This window comes from Pseudophryne corroboree, chromosome 6 (assembly GCF_028390025.1).
Source record: "Pseudophryne corroboree isolate aPseCor3 chromosome 6, aPseCor3.hap2, whole genome shotgun sequence".
NCBI classification, from domain to species: Eukaryota; Metazoa; Chordata; class Amphibia; order Anura; family Myobatrachidae; genus Pseudophryne; species Pseudophryne corroboree.
The window spans coordinates 28,288,969-28,311,370 of record NC_086449.1 but is presented as its reverse complement, the minus strand read 5'-3'; the positions used below and the strand labels follow the sequence as shown (position 1 = coordinate 28,311,370).

Genomic DNA, 22,402 nt, shown 5'->3' with positions numbered 1-22,402 from the left:
CCCCCTCGTCGGTTCCTGAAGTCTGCTTTACCAAAGTCTCCCTCCGACAGGGAGGCAGTTTTGGAAGCCATTCACAAGCTGTATTCCCAGCAGGTGATAATCAAGGTACCCCTCCTGCAACAAGGAAAGGGGTATTATTCCACGCTGTTTGTGGTACCGAAGCCGGACGGCTCGGTGAGACCAATTTTAAATCTGAAATCCTTGAACACTTACATAAAAAGGTTCAAATTCAAGATGGAGTCACTCAGAGCAGTGATAGCGAACCTGGAAGAAGGGGACTATATGGTGTCTCTGGACATCAAAGATGCTTATCTCCACGTCCCAATATACCCTTCTCACCAAGGGTACCTCAGGTTTGTGGTACAAAACTGTCATTATCAGTTTCAGACGCTGCCGTTTGGATTGTCCACGGCACCTCGGGTCTTTACCAAGGTAATGGCCGAAATGATGATTCTTCTACGAAGAAAAGGCATTTTAATTATCCCTTACTTGGACGATCTCCTGATAAGGGCAAGATCCAGGGAACAGTTAGAAGTCGGAGTAGCACTATCTCAGGTAGTGTTACGTCAGCACGGGTGGATTCTAAATATTCCAAAATCGCAGCTGATTCCAACGACACGTCTACTGTTCCTAGGAATGATTCTGGACACAGTCCAGAAGAAGGTGTTTCTCCCGGAGGAGAAGGCCAGGGAGTTATCCGAGCTAGTCAGGAACCTCCTAAAACCAGGCCAGGTCTCAGTGCACGAGGGTCCTGGGAAAAATGGTGGCTTCTTACGAAGCGATTCCATTCGGAAGATTCCATGCAAGAACGTTTCAGTGGGATCTACTGGACAAATGGTCCGGATCGCATCTGCAGATGCATCAGCGGATAACCCTGTCGCCAAGGACAAGGGTGTCTCTCCTGTGGTGGCTGCAGAGTGCTCATCTACTAGAGGGCCGCAGATTTGGCATTCAGGATTGGATCCTGGTAACCACGGATGCCAGCCTGAGAGGCTGGGGAGCAGTCACACAGGGAAGGAATTTCCAGGGCTTGTGGTCAAGCATGGAAACATCTCTTCATATAAACATTCTGGAACTAAGGGCCATTTACAATGCCCTAAGTCAAGCAAAACCTCTGCTTCAGGGTCAGGCGGTGTTGATCCAATCGGACAACATCACGTCAGTCGCCCACGTAAACAGACAGGGCGGCACGAGAAGCAGGAGGGCAATGGCAGAAGCTGCAAGGATTCTTCGCTGGGCGGAAAATCATGTGATAGCACTGTCAGCAGTGTTCATTCCGGGAGTGGACAACTGGGAAGCAGACTTCCTCAGCAGACACGACCTTCACCCGGGAGAGTGGGGACTTCACCCAGAAGTCTTCCACCTGATTGTAAACCGTTGGGAAAAACCAAAGGTGGACATGATGGCGTCACGTCTAAACAAAAAACTGGACAGATATTGCGCCAGGTCAAGGGACCCTCAGGCAATAGCAGTGGACGCTCTGGTAACGCCGTGGGTGTACCAGTCAGTGTATGTGTTCCCTCCTCTGCCTCTCATACCAAAAGTACTGAGAATCATAAGAAGGAGAGGAGTAAGAACTATACTCGTGGTTCCGGATTGGCCAAGAAGGACTTGGTACCCGGAACTTCAAGAGATGCTCACGGACGAACCGTGGCCTCTACCTCTAAGAAAGGACCTGCTACTGCAGGGGCCTTGTCTGTTCCAAGACTTACCGCGGCTGCGTTTGACGGCATGGCGGTTGAACGCCGGATCCTGAGGGAAAAAGGCATTCCAGAAGAAGTCATTCCTACTCTGGTCAAAGCCAGGAAGGACGTAACCGCAAAACATTATCACCGCATTTGGCGTAAATATGTTGCGTGGTGTGAGGCCAAGAGAGCCCCTACAGAGGAATTTCAACTGGGTCGTTTCCTTCATTTCCTGCAAACAGGACTGTCTATGGGCCTAAAATTAGGGTCCATTAAGGTTCAAATTTCGGCCCTGTCGATTTTCTTCCAGAAAGAACTGGCTTCAGTACCTGAAGTTCAGACATTTGTAAAAGGGGTGCTGCACATACAGCCTCCTTTTGTGCCTCCAGTGGCACCTTGGGATCTCAATGTGGTGTTGAGTTTTCTAAAGTCACATTGGTTTGAACCACTTTCCACTGTGGACTTAAAATATCTCACATGGAAGGTGTCAATGCTGTTAGCCTTGGCTTCAGCCAGGCGTGTGTCAGAATTGGCGGCTTTATCATATAAAAGCCCTTACTTAATTTTTCATTCTGACAGGGCGGAATTGAGGACTCGTCCTCAATTTCTACCTAAGGTGGTTTCTGCATTTCACATGAACCAACCTATTGTGGTACCTGCGGCTACCAGGGACTTAGAGGACTCTAAGTTGCTTGACGTTGTCAGGGCCTTGAAAATATATGTTTCCAGGACGGCTGGAGTCAGAAAATCTGACTCGCTGTTTATCCTGTATGCACCCAACAAGCTGGGTGCTCCTGCTTCTAAGCAGACGATTGCTCGTTGGATTTGTAGTACAATTCAGCTTGCACATTCTGTGGCAGGATTGCCACAGCCAAAATCAGTAAAAGCCCATTCCACAAGGAAAGTGGGCTCATCTTGGGCGGCTGCCCGAGGGGTCTCGGCTTTACAACTTTGCCGAGCAGCTACTTGGTCAGGGGCAAACACGTTTGCTAAATTCTACAAATTTGATACCCTGGCTGAGGAGGACCTGGAGTTCTCTCATTCGGTGCTGCAGAGTCATCCGCACTCTCCCGCCCGTTTGGGAGCTTTGGTATAATCCCCATGGTCCTTACGGAGTCCCAGCATCCACTAGGACGTCAGAGAAAATAAGATTTTACTTACCGATAAATCTATTTCTCGTAGTCCGTAGTGGATGCTGGGCGCCCATCCCTAGTGCGGATTGTCTGCAATACTTGTATATAGTTATTGTTACAAAAATTCGGGTTATTATTGTTGTGAGCCATCTTTTCAGAGGCTCCTTTGCGTTTATCATACTGTTAACTGGGTTCAGATCACAAGTTGTACGGTGTGATTGGTGTGGCTGGTATGAGTCTTACCCGGGATTCAATATCCTTCCTTATTATGTACGCTCGTCCGGGCACAGTATCCTAACTGAGGCTTGGAGGAGGGTCATAGGGGGAGGAGCCAGTGCACACCACCTGATCCTTAAGCTTTTATTTTGTGCCCTGTCTCCTGCGGAGCCGCTATTCCCCATGGTCCTTACGGAGTCCCAGCATCCACTACGGACTACGAGAAATAGATTTATCGGTAAGTAAAATCTTATTTTTACACATTCCGGCAGGCAAGTGTCCCCATTTTACACATTCCGGCAGACAGGTGTCCCCATTTTACACATTAAGGCGGGCAAGAGTCCCCATTTTACACATTCCGGCAGGCAAGTGTCCCCATTTTACACATTCCGGCAAACAGGTGTCCCCGTTTTACACAGTACGGCAGGTGGTGGTGGGAGGTAGGGAGAGGGGCTAACTTACATTTGAAGCCGTTCTTCCCGCTCTTCAGCCGCCTCTCCCTCGTCTGCGCGGCGCCGGCCGGCTTGGCTCCCCCTTCTCCCTCCTCCCGAATGCCCAGCTCGGCGGGCGGGGTTTCACGGATATATCCCTGCACCCATAGACACTGGTAGACAGCAGGGAACATTACACCAGATCTGGTGACAGCTATATATCAGTAGCCTGTGCCCTGTACTCACATTACAGGCGATGCCCCCAGTGTTTTACTCTGATGCGCATTTCGCCCATAGGTTATTCATGGATAAGCTACAGGAGAAATGCGCTTCGGGGTAATGCTCTAGGGCAGCGTTTTTCAACCTGTGTGCCGCGGCACACTAGAGTGCCGCAAGCAGCTGCCAGGTGTGCCGCCGTCGCCAGCCAGAGATGCGCTACCACCCACCAGAGACCCGCTGCCTGCCCAGCTGCCGCCGCCAGCAGTAACAAGCTCGGGCAGCGCTGTACTTCTGCAAGAGCCCTCCAGTGACCTATCATGACTATAAGGTCACGGACCGCACGTCTTATTCCCGCCTGGAGTACCCGCCCACTGCTGCTCCGTGCTGCCTGATCACGTCTCAGCGCTCACTTCTCCCCACTTAGAGGGAAAGATTATTTTCAGGTTTACAAAAAAAAAAAGAACACCCATTATTAATAAATGTAATTACAGTGTGTAGGGGCAAGTATGTGGAATTACTATGGGGGCATGTGTATGTAATAACTATAGGGGGGGGGGGTCAGGAGTGTGGAATCACTATGGGGGGCAGTGAGTGGAATTGTATATAAGGAGTAAATACTGAGCAGGTTAAGTTGGAAGTGAAAGTACTGGAGGCCAATGTGTTTGTATTACTGTGGGGGCCAGTTGTTTGTTTAATTACTGTGGGGCCGATGTGTGTGTGTGTTTTTTTTTGTATGATTTTTCCCCCCGTGGGGCACTGATGGTGTGCCTTGACAATTTTAAAGTCTTGTTGGTGTGCTGCGATTTGAAAAAGGTTGAAAATCACTGCTCTAGGGACCCATCTGTATCTCTCACTGGGCGGGATGCTCCTGTTGCCGTTACCCTATAGAACCCTATAGGCTTCTTTCTGCACTGTGCTAGGGATCCTAGAGGGATGATGGCGCCAGCATTGTGATCCTACTCCGGGCACCAGGGTTGTGATGCTATGTACATAATGCCATTACCCTGTGTGAGGGTATTAGGCGACATCCGGCAGCGTGTGAGGCCCTGTATGTAACCCAATTACCCTGTGCGAGGGTATGTGACTACATCCGGCAGCGTGTGAGGCCCTGTATGTAACCCCAGCGTGTGAGGCCGTGTACGTAACCCCATTAACCTGTGTGAGGGTATTAGGCTACATCCGGCAGTGTGTGAAGCAGATTATATATGGGGATATAGAATAATCATTGGTCATAATCCTTAATTCTCTAACGTCCTAGTGGATGCTGGGGACTCCGTAAGGACCATGGGGAATAGACGGGCTCCGCAGGAGACATGGGCACTTTAAGAAAGAATTTAGGTTCTGGTGTCCACTGGCTCCTCCCTCTATGCCCCTCCTCCAGACCTCAGTTTGATACTGTGCCCGGACGAGCTGGGTGCTGTTCAGTGAGCTCTCCTGAGCTTGCTTTGAGAAAGTATTTTGTTAGGTTTTTTATTTTCAGAGAGCTCTGCTGGCAACAGACTCCCAGCATCGTGATACTGAGGGGAGAGAAGCAGCCCTACTCTCTGCAGATAGGTCCTGCTTCTTAGGCTACTGGACACCATTAGCTCCAGAGGGATCGTACACAGGATCTCACCCTCGTCGTCCGATCACCAGAAGCCTGGTGAGTATGAGAAGCAAGAAGACTTCGAAATCGGCGGCAGAAGACTCCGTTCTTCACTGAGGTAACGCACAGCACTGCAGCTGTGCGCCATTGCTCCCACACACCTCACATACTACGGTCACTGTAAGGGCGCGGGGGGGGGGGGCGGGGGGGCGGGCGTCCTCGGCCTCGGCAGCATATGGACCTCGTTTGGCAAAAGTACACATATATACAGTTGTGCACTGTATATATGTATGAGCCCCCGCCAAGAAAATGTATATTTAAGCGGGACAGAAGCCCGCCGTCGAGGCTTCTTCCCCAGCACTCACCTGCGCCATTTTTTCTCCACAGCTCCGCTGAGAGGAAGCTCCCCAGGCTCTCCCCTGCAGATACACGGTAGAAGAGGGTAAAAAGAGGGTGGGGGGGGGCACATAATTAGGTGCAAAAATTAATATAAACAGCAGCTACTGGGTTAACATTAAGTTACTGTGTTATTCCTGGGTTAATAGCGCTGGGGTGTGTGCTGGCATACTCTCTCTCTGTCTCTCCAAAGGGCCTTGTGGGGGAATTGTCTTCAGATGAGCATTCCCTGAGTGTGTGGTGTGTCGGTACGCTTGTGTCGACATGTCTGAGGTATAAGGCTCCCCTAAGGAGGAGATGGAGCAAATGTGTGTGTGAGTGGTGTCTCCGTCGACAACGCCGACACCTGATTGGATATGTGAAATTAAGTGCTAAGATTAATTTATTACACAAAAGATTAGATAACAGACAGGAAATCTACCCATGTCTGTCCCTATGTCGCAGAGACCTTCAGAGTCTCTCAATGCTCACTATCCAAAATATATCGACACGGAGTCTGACTCCAGTGTCGACTACGATAATGCAAAGTTACAGCCAAAATGGCAGACAAGAATTCAATATATGATTATTGTAATAAAAAAATGTTTTGCATATCACTGATGACTCATCTGTCCCTGACACGAGGGTACACATGTTTAAGGGGAAGAAAGCTGAGGTAAATTTCCCTCCTCTCATGAGGAAAAAGATCGGGAATCTCCAGAAAAGAGACTGCATTTGGAGTATCCTTTCCCTACTAGGGCCAGGATACGATGGGAATCTTCCCCTAGGGTGTCACGTTTGCCCAAAAGGTAGCGCTGACTTAACAGCTATCCTCAGGGTTCCTGCAGATAGCATGCAGTAAAAGTACTTTGAAGTCCATTTACACACATTCTGGTACACTACTCAGACCGGCGATTGTGTCTGCATGGGTTTATAGCGCTGTAGCAGCGTGGACAGATACCTTATCAGCAGAGATTGAGACCCTAGTGTATATATATATATATATATATATATATATATATATATAATGCTGTCTTAGATATATATATATATATAAAACATGCCCAAAGAGACATTAGTCTACTGGGTTCTAGAGTCAACGCTATGTCGATTTCTGCTTGACGTGTCCTGTGGAACATGCAATGGACAGGTGATGCCGACTTAAGAGGCATATGGAAGGTTTACCTAACAAGGCTGAGGATTGTGTGGAGAAGGGATCTCTGACCTGGTCTCCACAGCTATAGCTGGTAATTCTGATCTTTTGCCTTATATTCCAGCACAGCCTAGGAAAGCACGACATTATCAAATGCAGTCCTTTCGATCACAAAGAAACAAAGTACGAGGTGCGTCCTTTCTTGCCAGATTACCAGTCCCGGGATCTACCGCGTTGAAGTACCCGGCTGATCGCAAGTTGGATGCTACGCTAAAATCCATTTACACAGCATCAGGGGCTATACTGCGGCCTACTATAGCCTATGCTTGGATTTCTAAAGCAATTGCCAGGTGGTCAATCACTCTGCAGGATGAATCGACTACGATGGATAAAGGTGACGTTAATTTATTTTTACGTAATATTTAGGATTCTGCAGGTCATATTCAGGTTCCTGGTAGATTCCATGAAGGACCTGGGTTCCATGGCTGCGGGGATCTCCTCCATGTCCGTCTCGGCTCGCAGGGGTCTCTTGCTGCGCCACTGGTCTGCGGACGCGGAATCCAGGAAGAGTGTGGAGGGCCTACCATATACAGGTCAGGCTCTCTTTGGGGAGGCGCTAGATGCGTGGATTGCCACGGCTACAGCGGGTAAGTCTCCTTTTCTCCCCTCAGCTGCGCCGGTTATGAAGAAGCCTTTTACACCTGCCACATCACAGCCCTTTCGGCCCACGAGACCTAGAAAGACCAAGCCTTTGAACACCTTCTTCGGAGGTGGTCGTGCTAGAGGAATAAAGCCTGCTCCCGCTGGCTCCCAGAACCAGAAGCCTACTTCTGATGCCCCAAAGTTCTCCATGACGGTGGACAGCTGGGCCTGGAGGATGGTCAGGTGGGGACAAGACTCTGGCATTTCAGCCACGTCTGGGTGTCGTCTGGCCTGGACCCCTGGGTACTGGATATAGTGTCCAGGGGGTACAGGCTGGAGTTTCAAGATTTCCCGCCCCACCGTTTCTTCAAGTCAGGCTTTCTTGCCAGCTCTGCTGGCAGACAGAACAGTTCTTCTGGAAGCTATCCAAAAATTGGTGGTGCCCAGGGTCATTGTTCCTGTTCCACCTCATCAGTGGAACAAAGGTTACTATTCGATCCTTTTCGTGGAACCGAAGCCGGATGGTTCGGTACGGCCAATTCTGAACTTAAAGTCTCTGAACCCATACCTCAGGGAGTTCAAATTCAAGAATGGAGTCTCTGAGAGCTATCATCTCAGGTCTGACGGATGGGGAGTTTCTGGTGTCCCTGGACATCAAGGGTGCGTACCTCCACATTCCCATCTGGTCTCCGCATAAGGCATATCTCAGGTTTGCACTGTTGGACGATCACTATCCGTTTCAGGCGCTGCCGTTTGGCCTCTCCACAGCTCCGATGGTCTTCCCCAAGGTGATGGTGGAGATGATGGTTCTCCTGTGCAAGCAAGGGGTGAACGTAATTCCGTATCTGGACGATCTCCTGATTAAGGCGTCGTCCAGGGAGAAGTTGTTGAGATCCATTACTCTCACGACACATCTGCTAAGAAGCACGGTTGGATCCTGAACCTTCAAAACTTTCATCTGGGGCCGACAAGGAGGTTGTCTTTCCTGGGTATGATCACAGACACAGAAGTGCAGAGGGTGTTTCTACCGGTGATTCAATCAATGGTCCGGGATGTTTTTAAGCCTACCCGGGTCTCTGTTCATCAGTGCATCCGCCTTCTGGGGAAGATGGTTCTACAGTACGGAAGGTTTCATGCTCAATCCTTTCAGCTGGATCTCTTGGACCAGTGGTCGGGATCTCACCTACACATGGACCAGAGGATACGTCTGTCACCGAAAGCCAGGATTTCACTCCTCTGGTGGCTATACCTACCACACCTTCTGGAAGGCCGAAGGTTCAGAGTTCAAGACTGGATCCTTCTGACCACAGATGCAAGTCTGAGGTTCGGGAACAATCGCTCAGGGGGAAACCTTCCAAGGAAGGTGGTCAGATCAAGAATCCCTTCTACCTATAAACATTCTGGAGCTAAGAGCAGTGTACAACGGCCTTCTACAAGCAGCACACCTTCTACAGGATCGGCCTGTTCAGGTGCAGTCGGACAACGTGACCACAGTGGCCTACATAAACCGACAAGGCGGAACGGAGAGCAGAGCTGCCATGTCAGAGGTGTCATGAATCCGCCTTTGTGCAGAAAGGCACGCCGTGGCGATGTCAGCAATCTTCATTCCGGGAGTATATAACTGGGAAGCAGACTTCCTCAGCAGACATGATCTCCATCCAGAAGAGTGGGGCCTCCATCCCGAGGTGTTCGAGGAGGTAACCGGTTGGTGGGGGGTTCCTCACATAGACATGATGGCCTCCCGCCTCAACAATAAGCTATGGAGGTACTGTTCCCGGTCAAGAGACACACAGGCAGTGGTGGTGGACGCACTGTTAACACCTTGGGTGTTCAAGTCAGTGTATGTGTTCACTCCACTTCCTCTGGTACCAAAGGTTCTTCAGCTCGTGAGAAGAACAAAGGTTCTGGCAATCCTCATTGCTCCGGACTGCCCAAGGAGGGCTTGGTACGCGGATCTGCTGGAAGATCCATGGACTTTGCCTCTTCGGGAGGATCTGCTTCTGCAGGGGCCGTTCGCTTATGAAGACTTACCGCGGCTTCGTTTGACGGCATGGCGGTTGAACGCCGGATCTTAGCTCGGAAGGGTATCCCGAGTGAGGTCATTCCTACCTTGATACAGGCCAGGAAGGGGGTAACGTCTAAGCATTACCATCGCATTTGGAAGAAATATGTTTCTTGGTGTGAGGCCAAGAAGATTCCGGTCGTGGAGTTTCAACTTGGCCGTTTTCTCCTTTTCCTGCAAGCAGGGGTGGATATGGGTCTGAGACTGGGCTCCATCAAGGTCCAGATCACTGCTTTGTCCATCTTCTTCCAAAAACAATTGGCTGTTCTTCCTGAGGTTCAGACCCTTTTTGAAAGGGGTTCTGCACATCCAGCCTCCCTTTGTGGTGCCTACGGCTCCATGGGATCTTGATGTGGTGTTGCAGTTTTTGCAATCTGCTTGGTTTGAGCCTCTACAGGAGGCTGATCTCAAGTTTCTCACGTGGAAGGCGGTCACTTTGTTGGCCTTGGCTTCTGCACGACGCGTGTCGGAATTGGGGGCTTTATCTTGTGAAAGCCCCTATCTGATCTTCCGTGAAGACAGGGTGGAACTTCGGTTTCGTCCACCGTTCCTATCTAAGGTTGTGTCGGGTTTCCTCATCAACCAACCTATTGTGGTTCCAGTAGCTACTGACTCCTCAGTTACTTCAAAGGCCTTGGATGTAGTGAGGACTTTGAAGATTTACGTAACGAGGACGGCTTGTCATAGGAAAAGTGATTGTTTGTCCTCTATGATCCAAGGAAAATTGGATGTCCTGCTTCTAAGCAGTCGATTTCACGCTGGATCAGGTTCACTATCCAGCATGCTTATTCCACGGCAGGATTGCAGTGTCCAAAATCTGTAAAGGCCCACTCTACTCGTAAAGTGGGTTCTTCCTGGGCGGCTGCCCGGGGTGTCTCAGCGATACAACTCTGCCGAGCGGCTACTTGGTCTGGGTCGAACACGTTTGCCAAGTTTTACAAGTTCGATACTTTGGCCTCTGATGACCTCCAGTTTGGTCAAGCAGTGTTGCAGGAGCCTCCGCGCTCTCCCTCCCGTACTGGGAGCTTTGGTACATCACCATGGTACTAATATGGACCCCAGCATCCTCTAGGACAGTGGTTTTCAACCACTGTGCTGCGGCACACTGGTGTCCCGCCAGTGGCTTTAAGATGTGCCACCAGAGATGCGCTGGCCGTCATCACGCCGGTGAACTTTAGCAACGCAGCGCGAAACATCACCTGCCCGCCCGGCTGCTCGCCCGCCGCCGCCAGCCAAGTCCTGCTCCCTGCTGCTCTTGCATTACTGCCAGCCGCCAGCAAAGTGCTGCACCTCACTGCTCATGGCTGCATTAACTCTTGCCGGCTGACGCTATGGGGGTATGTGTAATTACTGTGTGTGGGGAGCCAATGTGTGTAATTGCTGGTGGGGCAATGTCTAATTACTGTGGGGGGACAATAGGTGCAATTAATGTGTGTGTGGGGGGGTATAATTGCTGTGGGGGGACAATATGTGCAATTAATGTAGAGGGACAATGTTTAATTACTGTGGGGGGGATGTGTGTAATTGCTGTAGGGGGACAATATATGCAGATACTGTGGGGAGCCAATGTATTTAATTACTGTGGGAGCCAGTGCATTTGTTGAATTACTGTGGGTACCAATGTGTGTTTTAATTCCCCATGTGGGCCAAAGTGAGTGTTTTGAGGGGGTGGGGTGGGGGGGGGGGGGTGTTTGTTTGTGGGGTACTGATGGTGTGCCTTGGCAATTTTAGAATTTTGTTTGCCGTGCCCCGAGTTGGAAAAGGTTGAAAATCACTGCTCTAGGACGTAAGAGAAAACAGGATTTTAATTATCTGAAACGGTAAATCCTTTTCTCGTAGTCCATAGAGGATGCTGGGCGCCCACCCAGCGCTTCGTTTTCCTGCATTGGTTATAGTTCAGTGTTACCTGGTTCCTAGGTAAGTTCTGCGTTATTTACTGTTCAGCTGTTGCTGAGTTGTTCCGGCATGTTGGCGTGTTTTTCATGTTTGTGTGAGCTGGTATGAATCTCGCCACTATCTGTGTAATTCCTTCTTTCGAAGTATGTCGTCTCCTCAGGCACAGTTTCTAGACTGAGTCTGGTAGGAGGGGCATAGAGGGAGGAGCCAGCTTACACTATTAAACTCTTAAAGTGCCAATGGCTCCTGGTGGACCTGTCTATACTCCATGGTACTAATATGGACCCCAGCATCCTCTACGGACTACGAGAAAAGGATTTACCGGTAGGTAATTAAAATGCTATTTTTTGTCAGAAGCTTATTATGGGATTCGAACCCATGACCTCGACGCTGTGAGGCAGTAATGCTAACCATTACACCATCCGTACTGCCCTGTGTGTGTGTATATATATATATGTCTGTGTGTGTGTGTGTGTGTGTGTGTGTGTATATATATATGTGTGCGTGTGCATATGTGTATTATATATGTGTGTGTGTGTGTGTGTGTGTGTGTGTGTGTGTGTATATATGTGTGTGTGTGTGTGTGTATGTGTATGTATATATATATATATATATATACATACACATACATACACACACACACACACACACACACACTCCATTCCCATGGTGTGTGCAGAGAGAATGGCGACTTACTGGTGACAGTAGGTGTGACCTTATCCGTAGCATGTGTTACCCATCTATGGTCTGTGCAGTAATGTGTGGTCAGAGTATGAGGGTTATACAATTATCATAGAAACATTAATAGACCATATTTCTCCGGCTGGGTCCACAGGTTATCCACAGGATAACATTAGGATATGCCGAAGCGACAGCGGAAATTGCACCAAATAGCCGTGAGCTTTCTGGCCTCCCAGGGCTCCTCCATATAATCCCGCCCACCGACTCAGTCAAATCAGTTTTTTGTTTGGTGCGGCAGGAGCCGGACCATGGTCACAGGGCTGCTGTTAAAGCCAACCCTAAGCTTTTATTATTTTATTTTTATAGTCTTACTATGTTTTGAGTGATCTTTCTTAACAGCGTCTTAAACGCATGCTAGAAAGAGTCGCTCCAACAACTCTCCACCGGGTCGCAACAACACTTACCCTCGGGTATAAGTGCTGTCTCGACGGGCGTCTGTGTCGGATGTTCTAGCAGGTCCAGCAGACGTTACCAGGCTGTGGCCGGAGCATGGGGAGAGAAGGTAAGGCATTGGTTCCACTTACTAGGGGATTCCGGACACAGCTGCACTGTATTGGAGGAGATCACAAACAGTGGCTGATGCGCCGCCACTCTTAAGTGCTACAGCGCTATGCTTTAGGGATCATAGGTGCCAGGACTAGGTTGAGGCCGCGATCCCTGGAGTTTGTCAGCAGTGGGAGTCAGACGCTCTCCTGGCCACCCCTCCCCCATTTCATGACCAGTTTCCGTGCGTCTTCCGTCCATGAACTGATTACCTCACTTTCGTCTCAGACGCTACCACAAGGGTACTCGGTCGCAACTTAGGCCGCTGCGGTTGTGTACATTAGAGTTGCCGCCGAGACCAGGTCGCAGACAGGAGCGTCTGCATACACTCATCGTTCACTGAGCGTCTTTGTCCGTTATTGAGCGTCTGTGTCTCTTATCAGTTACCGGAGCGGCAGTGTACACTATTAGCGTCTGAATCCACTCAGCGTCATTTGAGCGTATTGATCGATCCTGGAAGTGGGGTGAGTCTCCGTGTATCCCACTCTACTGAGTAAGGGTTATACAGTACTAAAATTCTATCTACTGTGTAGTATGAATAGTTAATTTTGGTACACAATGCGTATGAGGCCTGTACAGTACTGTGGTTTTCTGCATTATTTGACTGAAAAACTTAAATTAAAATAACTGTTTAAAAACAGAAACAGTAGTTTGTACTACTACATACTGGACTAGTATTTTGTGGCTGATTATATACTCATGTGACACATGCTGATATTTAACATGTGACTGCTAGTGGTATTGCTGACTTTTATATGTTTGTCGGTATTGTTTCTGAACCTCAATTCGGGTGCTTGGGTTGTGGTCAGATTGATATCACTTTTATATTTATATAAGTGATCTCAGTCACACAGAGTGTAGTATATTGTGTAAACAGATTATTTACCATGTCTATGAGCGGCAAAAGTGACGAGGATTCTTTATCAGGGACTCCTACACCCTTAACATGTCTATCTTGTAAAGTAGGGGTGAAAGCCCAGTATCTAATTTATGACGGGTTATGTGCAACCTGTTGTGCGTATCAGCAAAATAAAAGACAGATTCAGCAACCAGTAGACCCACCATGGGGTGTGTTTGCACAGACTCTGTCTACAATAGCCACACCCGGGAGTAGGATACACTATTAACCCTTACATGCAGCTCCCTTCTTGTGGGTTAATTCCAGCAGCTTCAACAAGTAAGCAGGCTAGTGAAGCCAGGGTAGATACATCTATGTTACAGACTGCAGAAGACGATACAACAGATGAGGATACTGTGTATTCAAATTCCCCATATGACGACCAGTCGGAGGGTTTCAGCTCAGGATATAGCTGAGCTTATTGATGCCATGAAGGCTGTTCTGTCTCTGGAAGAATCAGCCAAAGCAATAACAAAATCTTAAGCACCTGTGTTTAAACGTCCAAAAGCAGTTAGGATTGAATTTCCAGGGTCAGAAGATCTGACGGAAATCATGGAAGAACCATGGGCTACACCCAATAAAAAATATAAAATTCAGAAAAAGTGGGATTCTTACTATCCTTTTCCGGCCGAGGACTGTTCTAAAATAGAAGTTCCTCCTAAAGTAGATGCACATGTCGTGCGACTTGTGCGAAAATCTATTTTACCATTGTTGTCTACCTCATTGAATGATGTCACAGATAGAAGAGTAGATGGTTTCTTGAAAAACATTTTTTCTCTGTCAGGGGCTGTTGTGAGGCCAGCTATGGCTTCAGCCTGGATGGCAAAAGCAATGGTAGAATGGGCGGAAGAACTAGAGAATGGCCTCTCTGCACCTACCAGGGAACAGGAGTCTCATCTAGGTCATATAAAACAAGCTGCGCAATATTTGGAAGAAGCAGCAATTGATATGGGTATGATTGCTTCTAAAGCATCAGCCTTAACGGTAGCCGCTCGTAGAGCAATTTGACTACGTACTTGGAAAGCAGATGCAGAATCCAAGAAGGCTCTGGAAGCGTTGCCTTTCGCGGGTAATATTCTGTTTGGAAAGCAATTGACAGATATTCTGGAATCGGAAGCTGAATCCAAAAAGGTCAGGTTTCCTGCTAGTTATAAACCTAAACCGAGGGGTTCTAAATTTTGGCATTTCGATGGCAAGGTAGAGGGAAAGGATAATTCTAACCAACCCCAGTACAATAAATCAGCTAGAGGTAGGAAGCAATGGGCCAATAGATGGCCAGCTTCCAAACCAGAGCAGAAGCCATCAGTTTGAGGGTGCGGGCCTCCGCCTGGAGGATTCCAGGGTTGGGGGCTGACTCCTTCATTTTGCACACATATAGCAGCAGTCGACGACAGATGCTTGGGTGCAGAAGGTGGTATCTCTCGGTTATGGTTTACCTTTCAAGAAGCAACCTCCTCAAAGGTTTTTCTGCAGCAGCCCGTCTCGTATAGAGTCGAAGGCCAGAGCTCTTGCAGGAAGCAGTTCAGAAATTGCTTCAGTCTGGGGTAATTATCCCAGTACCCCTGACACAAAGGGGACAGGGCTTTTACTCCAACCTATTTTTTATTCAGAATCCAAATGGATCATTCCGACCAATTCTCAATCTCAAGAAGTTAAACGAATACGTTTGGGTTCCAAAGTTTCACATGGAGACATTATGCTCCATAGTTTTGGCCATGGAACCAGGAGATTACATGGTATCTCTGGATGTACAGGATGCTTACCTGCATGTGCCCATAGCACGGTCCCAACAGTGTTACCTCAGGTTTGCCATCCTCCAGCAACATTTTCCGTCCCAGGCTTTGCCCTTTGGGCTAGCAACAGCCCCCAGGGCATTTACCAAAATGATGGTGGTTATGGCAGCTTATCTCCGCAAGCAGGGGATAAGAATTTTTCCATGCCTCGACGATCTTTTAATCCTGGAACAGTCCCAGGAATTACTCTTAGGCCATCTCCAACAGACAATAGCTTGTCTACAAAGACACGGATGGCTCATAAATTGGGAAAAGTCGTCTGAGTCCATCACAATGGACGGTTCACTTGGGGGCCATATTGGATTCAAGTCTAGATATCCAAGGTGCAGATAATGATTCAGAAATTGTTGCACAGTCAGACAGTATCAGTCCATGCAGCAATGCGAGTGATGGGTCTGATGGTGTCAACATTCGACATGGTGGAATATGCACAATTCCACTCCAGACCCCTACGGCACCTTATTTTAACCAGATGGAATGGAAATCATCAGACAATAAAAAGACAGATGATAAAGCTTCCAGTAAACATAAAAAGGTCATTAGCCTGGTGGCTATAGACGGACCATCTAGACAAGGGGAGACCCTTTTGGATAGCAGATTGGCAAGTACTGACAACGGATGCCAGTCTTCAAGGCTGGGGAGCAGTGTTCGAAAATTTCTGGTTCCAGGGAAAATGGACCACAAGGGAAAGTTGCCTGCCAATAAATCTGTTGGAGATAAGGGCCATATATATGGCTCTGGTTCAGGCAAAGTACAGTCTGCAAGGAAGACCGGTCCAGATCCGTTGAGACAATGCAACAGCAGTAGCGTACCTCAACCATCAGGGAGGAACTCACAGCAAAAGATTGATGGAGGAAATAACTCACATACTAAGATGGGCAGAACTCCATCTTCTGGCAGTGTTTGTGCCAGGAGTGCTGAACTGGGAAGCGGACTTTCTCAGTCGACACACCATTCAGGAGACCGAATGGGCGTTACACACGGAAGTATTTAAAACTCTAGTAAACAGATGGGGTCTGCCAGAGATGGATCTTATGGCGTCCCGTTTGAACAACAAAGTTCCGGCATACGGGTCAAGAACAACGGATCCCGGGGCAATCCTTGTAGACGTACTACCAGTGAAATGGGAATTTCATCTGGCATATCTGTTTCCTCCAATCTCCCTGTTACCCAGGGTGGTGAGAAAAATAAAGCAAGCAAAGGGAGCCATAATTCTAATAGCTCCAGCCTGGCTTAGAAGGCATTGGTACATAGATCTACTAAGGATGTCCGTGGAAGCTCCAATTCTGCTTCCTCAACGTCCAGATCTACTAATGCAGGGGCCTTGCTATCACAGCCACCTGGAACGGCTGTCTTTGACGGTGTGGCTGTTGAAACCTCTATCCTAAAATCAAGAGGATTTTCACAACAGGTAATTCAAACGATGCTTAGAGCAAGAATGCCTTCTTCAGCTCATATTTATCATCGAATATGGCAGGCCTATATTCATTGGTGTAGCGAAAGAGGTATGGATCCAAGATCTTTTAAAGTATCCAGGATTTTGGATTTCCTCCAAGCAGGAATGGATAAGGGTTTAAAGGATACTTGAGAGTTCAAGTATCAGCATTAACTGTATGGTTTCAGAAAAAGATTGCTAACCTACAGGATGTGCATACTTTTTTTCAGGGAATGTTGCACATTAAACCACCGTTTGTTCCTCCTGCAGTACCCTGGGATTTAAATCTGGTTCTTAAAATCCTTCAGGGGGCTCCGTTTGAACCACTTAAGAGAGCAGATCTTAAATGGTTGATGGCTAAAGTTCTCTTTCTACTGGCAATGGCGTCAGCTAGAAGATTGTCAGATTTAGGAGCACTGTCATGTAAGTCTCCTTTTCTGATCTTTTATCCAGATAAAGCAGTTCTCAGAACTAAATCTGGCTATCTTCCAAAGGTGATTTCAAAGTTTCACCTGAATGAAGAAATTGTAGTCCCGGCTTTTCAGGTATCGGGACTTTCTGTGGGAGAAGCGCCGCTGGACGTAGTCCGTGCATTAAGAATTTATGTAGATCGTACTAGTGCCATCAGAAAGACAGATTCTCTCTTCATTCTCTAAAAAAGAGGATGGCCTGCTACTAAACAGACGCTAGCAAGATGGCTTCGAATGACCATTTCAGAAGCATATTCTCATGCTGATCTCTCTGCTCCGGCTAATGTCTCTGCGCACTCTACACGTAGGGTTGGTCCTTCATGGGCAGCACAACATGATGCTTCAGCAGAACAGATTTATAAGGCAGTCACATGGTCTTCCATGAACACATTCATTAGACATGCCTTGGATACTTTTGCCTCTCATGATGCGGAATTCGGGCGATAGGTTCTCCTGGCTAATCAGGAGCGTCCCCACCACTAAGAATGGCTTTGGGAATCCCAATGTTATCCTGTGGATAACCTGTGGACCCAGCCGGAGAAATATACTGTTATGGTAAGAACTTACCGTTGATAACGGGATTTCTCCTATGTCCACAGGGATCCCACCCTGATGCACCTGATTTGAGGATCTTTACAATCACTAAACCTCTTCCCTCTTGCGTGGAAGGTTGTGCATGTGTGTTCTTATCGCCTGAATAGGGTTCTACATGATGCTCCTGCCTAATTGCTATGAAAACAACTGATTTGACTGAGTCGGGCGGGATTATATGGAGGAGCCCGATGCATCCTGGGAGGCCAGAAAGCTCGTGACTGCTTGGTGCCATTTCCGCTGTCGCTCCGGCATATCCCAATGTTATCCTGTGGATACCTGTGGACATAGGAGAAATTCTGTTATCAACGGTAAGTTCTTACCATAACGGTATATATATATATATAAGTATTGGTACCTGCTGCGGGATGGTAGAGGTCTCTGTGCTGCACATCTCACTGCAAATGGAGTTTCAGCAATTTGGCAACATACACAAATATAAAACAATGGTTAGTGACTGATTTTTGTTATTGTATATAAATATACATCATCTTCTCTTCTGCGTTAAAAGTATAATTACCTGGTTACTTTTCTGCTTTAACATATTACCTTTCTTACAGGACAAGTAAGGAGCAGGCTTAATAAGAATACACAAGACCCAAAAAAAGACGTTGGGGAAAGTGACATTGTAATCTGATCAAGCCAACTAAAGATGTCATTTCTTCTTACACCTCTGGTGGAGCCATAGAATCTTCTCAATTTCTGGATAAACGAAACATTCAAGTAATTTACGTCTCCTCTCTTATACGTGATGAGTCTCAAAGAAGAGAGACCATATCTGTGCTCTGAGTGTGACAAATGCTTCAAATATAAATCACATCTTCTCATACATGAGAGGACCCACACAGGAGAGAAAACATTTAAATGCTCTGAATGCAGCAAATGTTATACTTCCAAGATGAACCTTGTTTTACATCAGAGGAATCACACAGGAGAGAAACCATATAAATGTTCTGAATGCAGCAAGTGTTTTTCCTCCAATATATACCTTTCTAAACATCAGAGGAGTCACACGGGAGAGAAACCATATAAATGCTCTGAATGTAGCAAGTGTTTTTCCTATAAGTCACAACTTCTCAGTCATCGGAGGATTCACACAGGAGAGAAACCATTTAAATGCTCTGAATGTAGCAAGTGTTTTTCTTCCAAGCGACAACTTATTAGGCATCAGAGGATTCACACAGGAGAGAAACCATTTAAATGCTCTGAATGTAGCAAGTGTTTTACCTCCAAGAGAAGCCTTGTTACACATCAGAGGAGTCACACAGGAGAGAAACCATATCAATGCACTGAATGCAGCAAGCGTTTTTCTTCCAAGCAACAGCTTGTTGTGCATCAGAGGAGTCACACAGGAGAGAAACCATTTAAATGCTTTGAATGTAGCAAGTGTTTTTCTTCCAAGGAACAACTTGTTATGCATCAGAGGATTCACACAGGAGAGAAACCATTTAAATGCTCTGAATGTAGCAAGTGTTTTTCTTCCAAGCAACAACTTGTTGTGCATCAGAGGATTCACACAGGAGAGAAACCATTTAAATGCTTTGAATGTAGCAAGTGTTTTTCTTCCAAGCAACAGCTTGTTGTGCATCAGAGGATTCTCACAGGAGAGAAACCATTTAAATGCTCTGAATGTAGAAAGTGTTTTTCTTCCAAGCCACAACTTGTTGTGCATCAGAGGATTCACACAGGAGAGAAACCATTTAAATGCTCTGAATGTAGCAAGGGTTTTACCTCCAAGAGAAACCTTGTTACACATCATAGGATTCACACAGGAGAGAAACTATAAATATACAGATGTAGAAATATTAACGCTCTCCCTTGCGCTTCGAATTGTCCAACAATAGATGGTGATAACATTTTCCCTTATATTCAGTGAAATTGTCCTTGTATGTAAACAGAATAAACAGTTTGATAGTGTAATATTGTAAAAAATAGGATTTCAATTACCTACCGGTAAATACTTTTCTCGTAGTCCGTAGGGGATACTGGGAATCCATTTAGTACAAAGGGTATAGACGGGTCCACTAGGAGCCATGGGCACAATAAAAGTTTGAATACGTGTGCTGGCCCCTCCCTCTATGCCCCTCCCACCAGACCTAGTCTAGGAAGCTGTGCCCGGAGATGTACATACTTTGAGAAGGAAAATGGGATAAGTACAGTGGTGAGATTTCAAACCAGCACACCCATATAAAGAGGATAGCCATAATAACCAGAACGTGAACAGCTGAACCAAACAACAGTTAACAGGTAACTTAGCAGGAAGAACGAAGCACCGGGCGGGCGCCCAGTATCCCCTACGGACTACGAGAAAAGGATTTACCAGCAGGTAATTTAAATCCTATTTTTTATTTCTCTGACGTCCTAGTGGATTGCTGGGGACTCCGTATGGACCATGGGGAATAGACGGGCTCCGCAGGAGACTGGGCACTCTAAAGAAAGATTCAGGACTATCTTGTGTGCACTGGCTCCTCCCCCTATGACCCTCCTCCAGACCTCAGTTAGATTTCTGTGCCCGGCCGAGCTGGATGCACACTAGGGGCTCTCCTGAGCTCCTAGAAAGAAAGTTTAGTTTAGGTTTTTTATTTTACAGTGAGACCTGCTGGCAACAGGCTCACTGCAACGAGGGACTAAGGGGAGAAGAAGCGAACCTACGTAACCTTTCCCCCTCACATGAGCTAAATGAGTTATGTGAAAAGGCTTGGGAATCGCCAGATAAAAAACTGCAGATTTCCAAAAGGATTCTTATGGCGTACCCTTTCCCGCCAACGGACAGGTTACGCTGGGAATCCTCCCCTAGTGTAGACAAAGCTTTAACACGCTTATCCAAGAAGGTAGCCCTGCCGTCACAGGATACGGCTACTCTCAAAGATGCTGCGGATCGCAAACAGGAGGTTACCCTGAAGTCCATTTATACACATTCAGGTACCTTACTGAGGCCGGCGATCGCGACAGCCTGTGTGTGTAGTGCTGTAGCAGCATGGACGGATACCTTATCTGAGGAAATTGATACCTTAGACAAGGATACTATGTTGTTGACCCTGGGGCATATTAAAGACGCTGTCCTATATATGAGAGATGCTCAGAGAGACATTAGTCTACTGGGTTCTAGAATAAATGCTATGTCGATTTCTGCCAGAAGGGTCCTGTGGACTCGGCAATGGACAGGTGATGCCGACTCAAAAAGGCATATGGAGGTTTTACCTTACAAGGGTGAGGAATTGTTCGGGGAGGGTCTCTCGGACCTGGTCTCCACAGCTACAGCTGGAAAGTCAAATTTTTTGCCTTATATTCCCTCACAGCCTAAGAAAGCACCGCATTATCAAATGCAGTCCTTTCGTTCACAAAGGAACAAGAAAGTCCGAGGTGCGTCCTTTCTTGCCAGGGGCAGAGGAAAGAAGCTGCACAACACAGCTGTTCCCAGGAACAGAAGTCCTCCCCAACCTCTACAAAATCCACCGCATGACGCTGGGGCTCCACAGGCTGAGCTAGGCCCGGTGGGGGCACGTCTTCGAAATTTCAGCCACAAGTGGGTTCACTCCCAGGTGGATCCCTGGGCAATAGAAATTGTGTCTCAGGGATACAAGCTGGAATTCGAAGAGATGCCCCCTCACCTATACCTCAAATCGGCCCTACCAGCTTCCCCCAACAGGGAAATAGTGTTAACTGCAATTCACAAATTGTATCTTCAACAGGTGGTGGTAAAAGTTCCCCTCCTGCAACAGGGAAGGGGTTATTATTCGACCATGTTTGTAGTCCCGAAACCGGACGGTTCGATCAGACCCATATTGAATTTAAAATTCCTGAACATATACCTGAAAAGGTTCAAGTTCAAGATGGAATCGCTGAGAGCGGTCATCGCAAGCATGGAAGGGGGGGATTTTATGGTGTCTCTGGACATTAAGGATGCATACCTTCATGTCCCCATCTATCCACCTCATCAGGCGTACCTCAGATTTGTGGTACAGGATTGTCATTACCAATTTCAGACGTTGCCGTTTGGTCTCTCCACGGCACCGAGAATATTTACCAAGGTAATGGTGGAAATGATGGTACTCCTGCGGAAGCAAGGGGTCACAATTATCCCGTACTTCGACGATCTCATAAAAGCGAGATCAAGAAAGCAGTTGCTGAACAGCGTATCACTTTCTCTGGTTACGGCAACACGGCTGGATTCTAAATATTCCAAAGTCGCAGTTGGTTCCTACGACTCTATTGCCTTTCCTGTGCATGATTCTGTACACAGACCAGAAAAGGGTTTATCTTCCAATAGAGAAAGCTCAGGAACTCATGACACTGGTCAGGAACCTATTAAAACCAAAACAGGTGTCAGTACATCAATGCACTCGAGTCCTGGGAAAGATTGTGGCATCATACGAGGCCATTCCCTTCGGTAGGTTCCATGCGAGGACTTTTCAATGGGACTTACTGGACAAGTGGTCCGGATCACATCTTCAGATGCTTTGGTTAATCACCCTATCCCCCAGGGCCAGGGTTGTCACTCCTGTGGTGGCTGCAGAGTGCTCACCTTCTGGAG

The 22,402-nt window shown here is 47.5% G+C and overlaps 1 protein-coding gene across 1 annotated transcript in view; it reads left to right on the top strand.

Moving 5' to 3' along the window:
- LOC134935971 (gastrula zinc finger protein XlCGF17.1-like) overlaps positions 1 to 22,402 on the top strand; it is a 61,108-nt gene that overhangs the window by 28,155 nt on the left and 10,551 nt on the right. The window contains exon 2 of the mRNA XM_063930833.1: positions 18,429 to 19,715. Coding sequence (XP_063786903.1) covers positions 18,620 to 19,654 — 1,035 coding nt within the window. The 5' untranslated portion in view covers positions 18,429 to 18,619 and the 3' untranslated portion in view covers positions 19,655 to 19,715. The remainder of the gene's footprint in view (positions 1 to 18,428; positions 19,716 to 22,402) is intronic.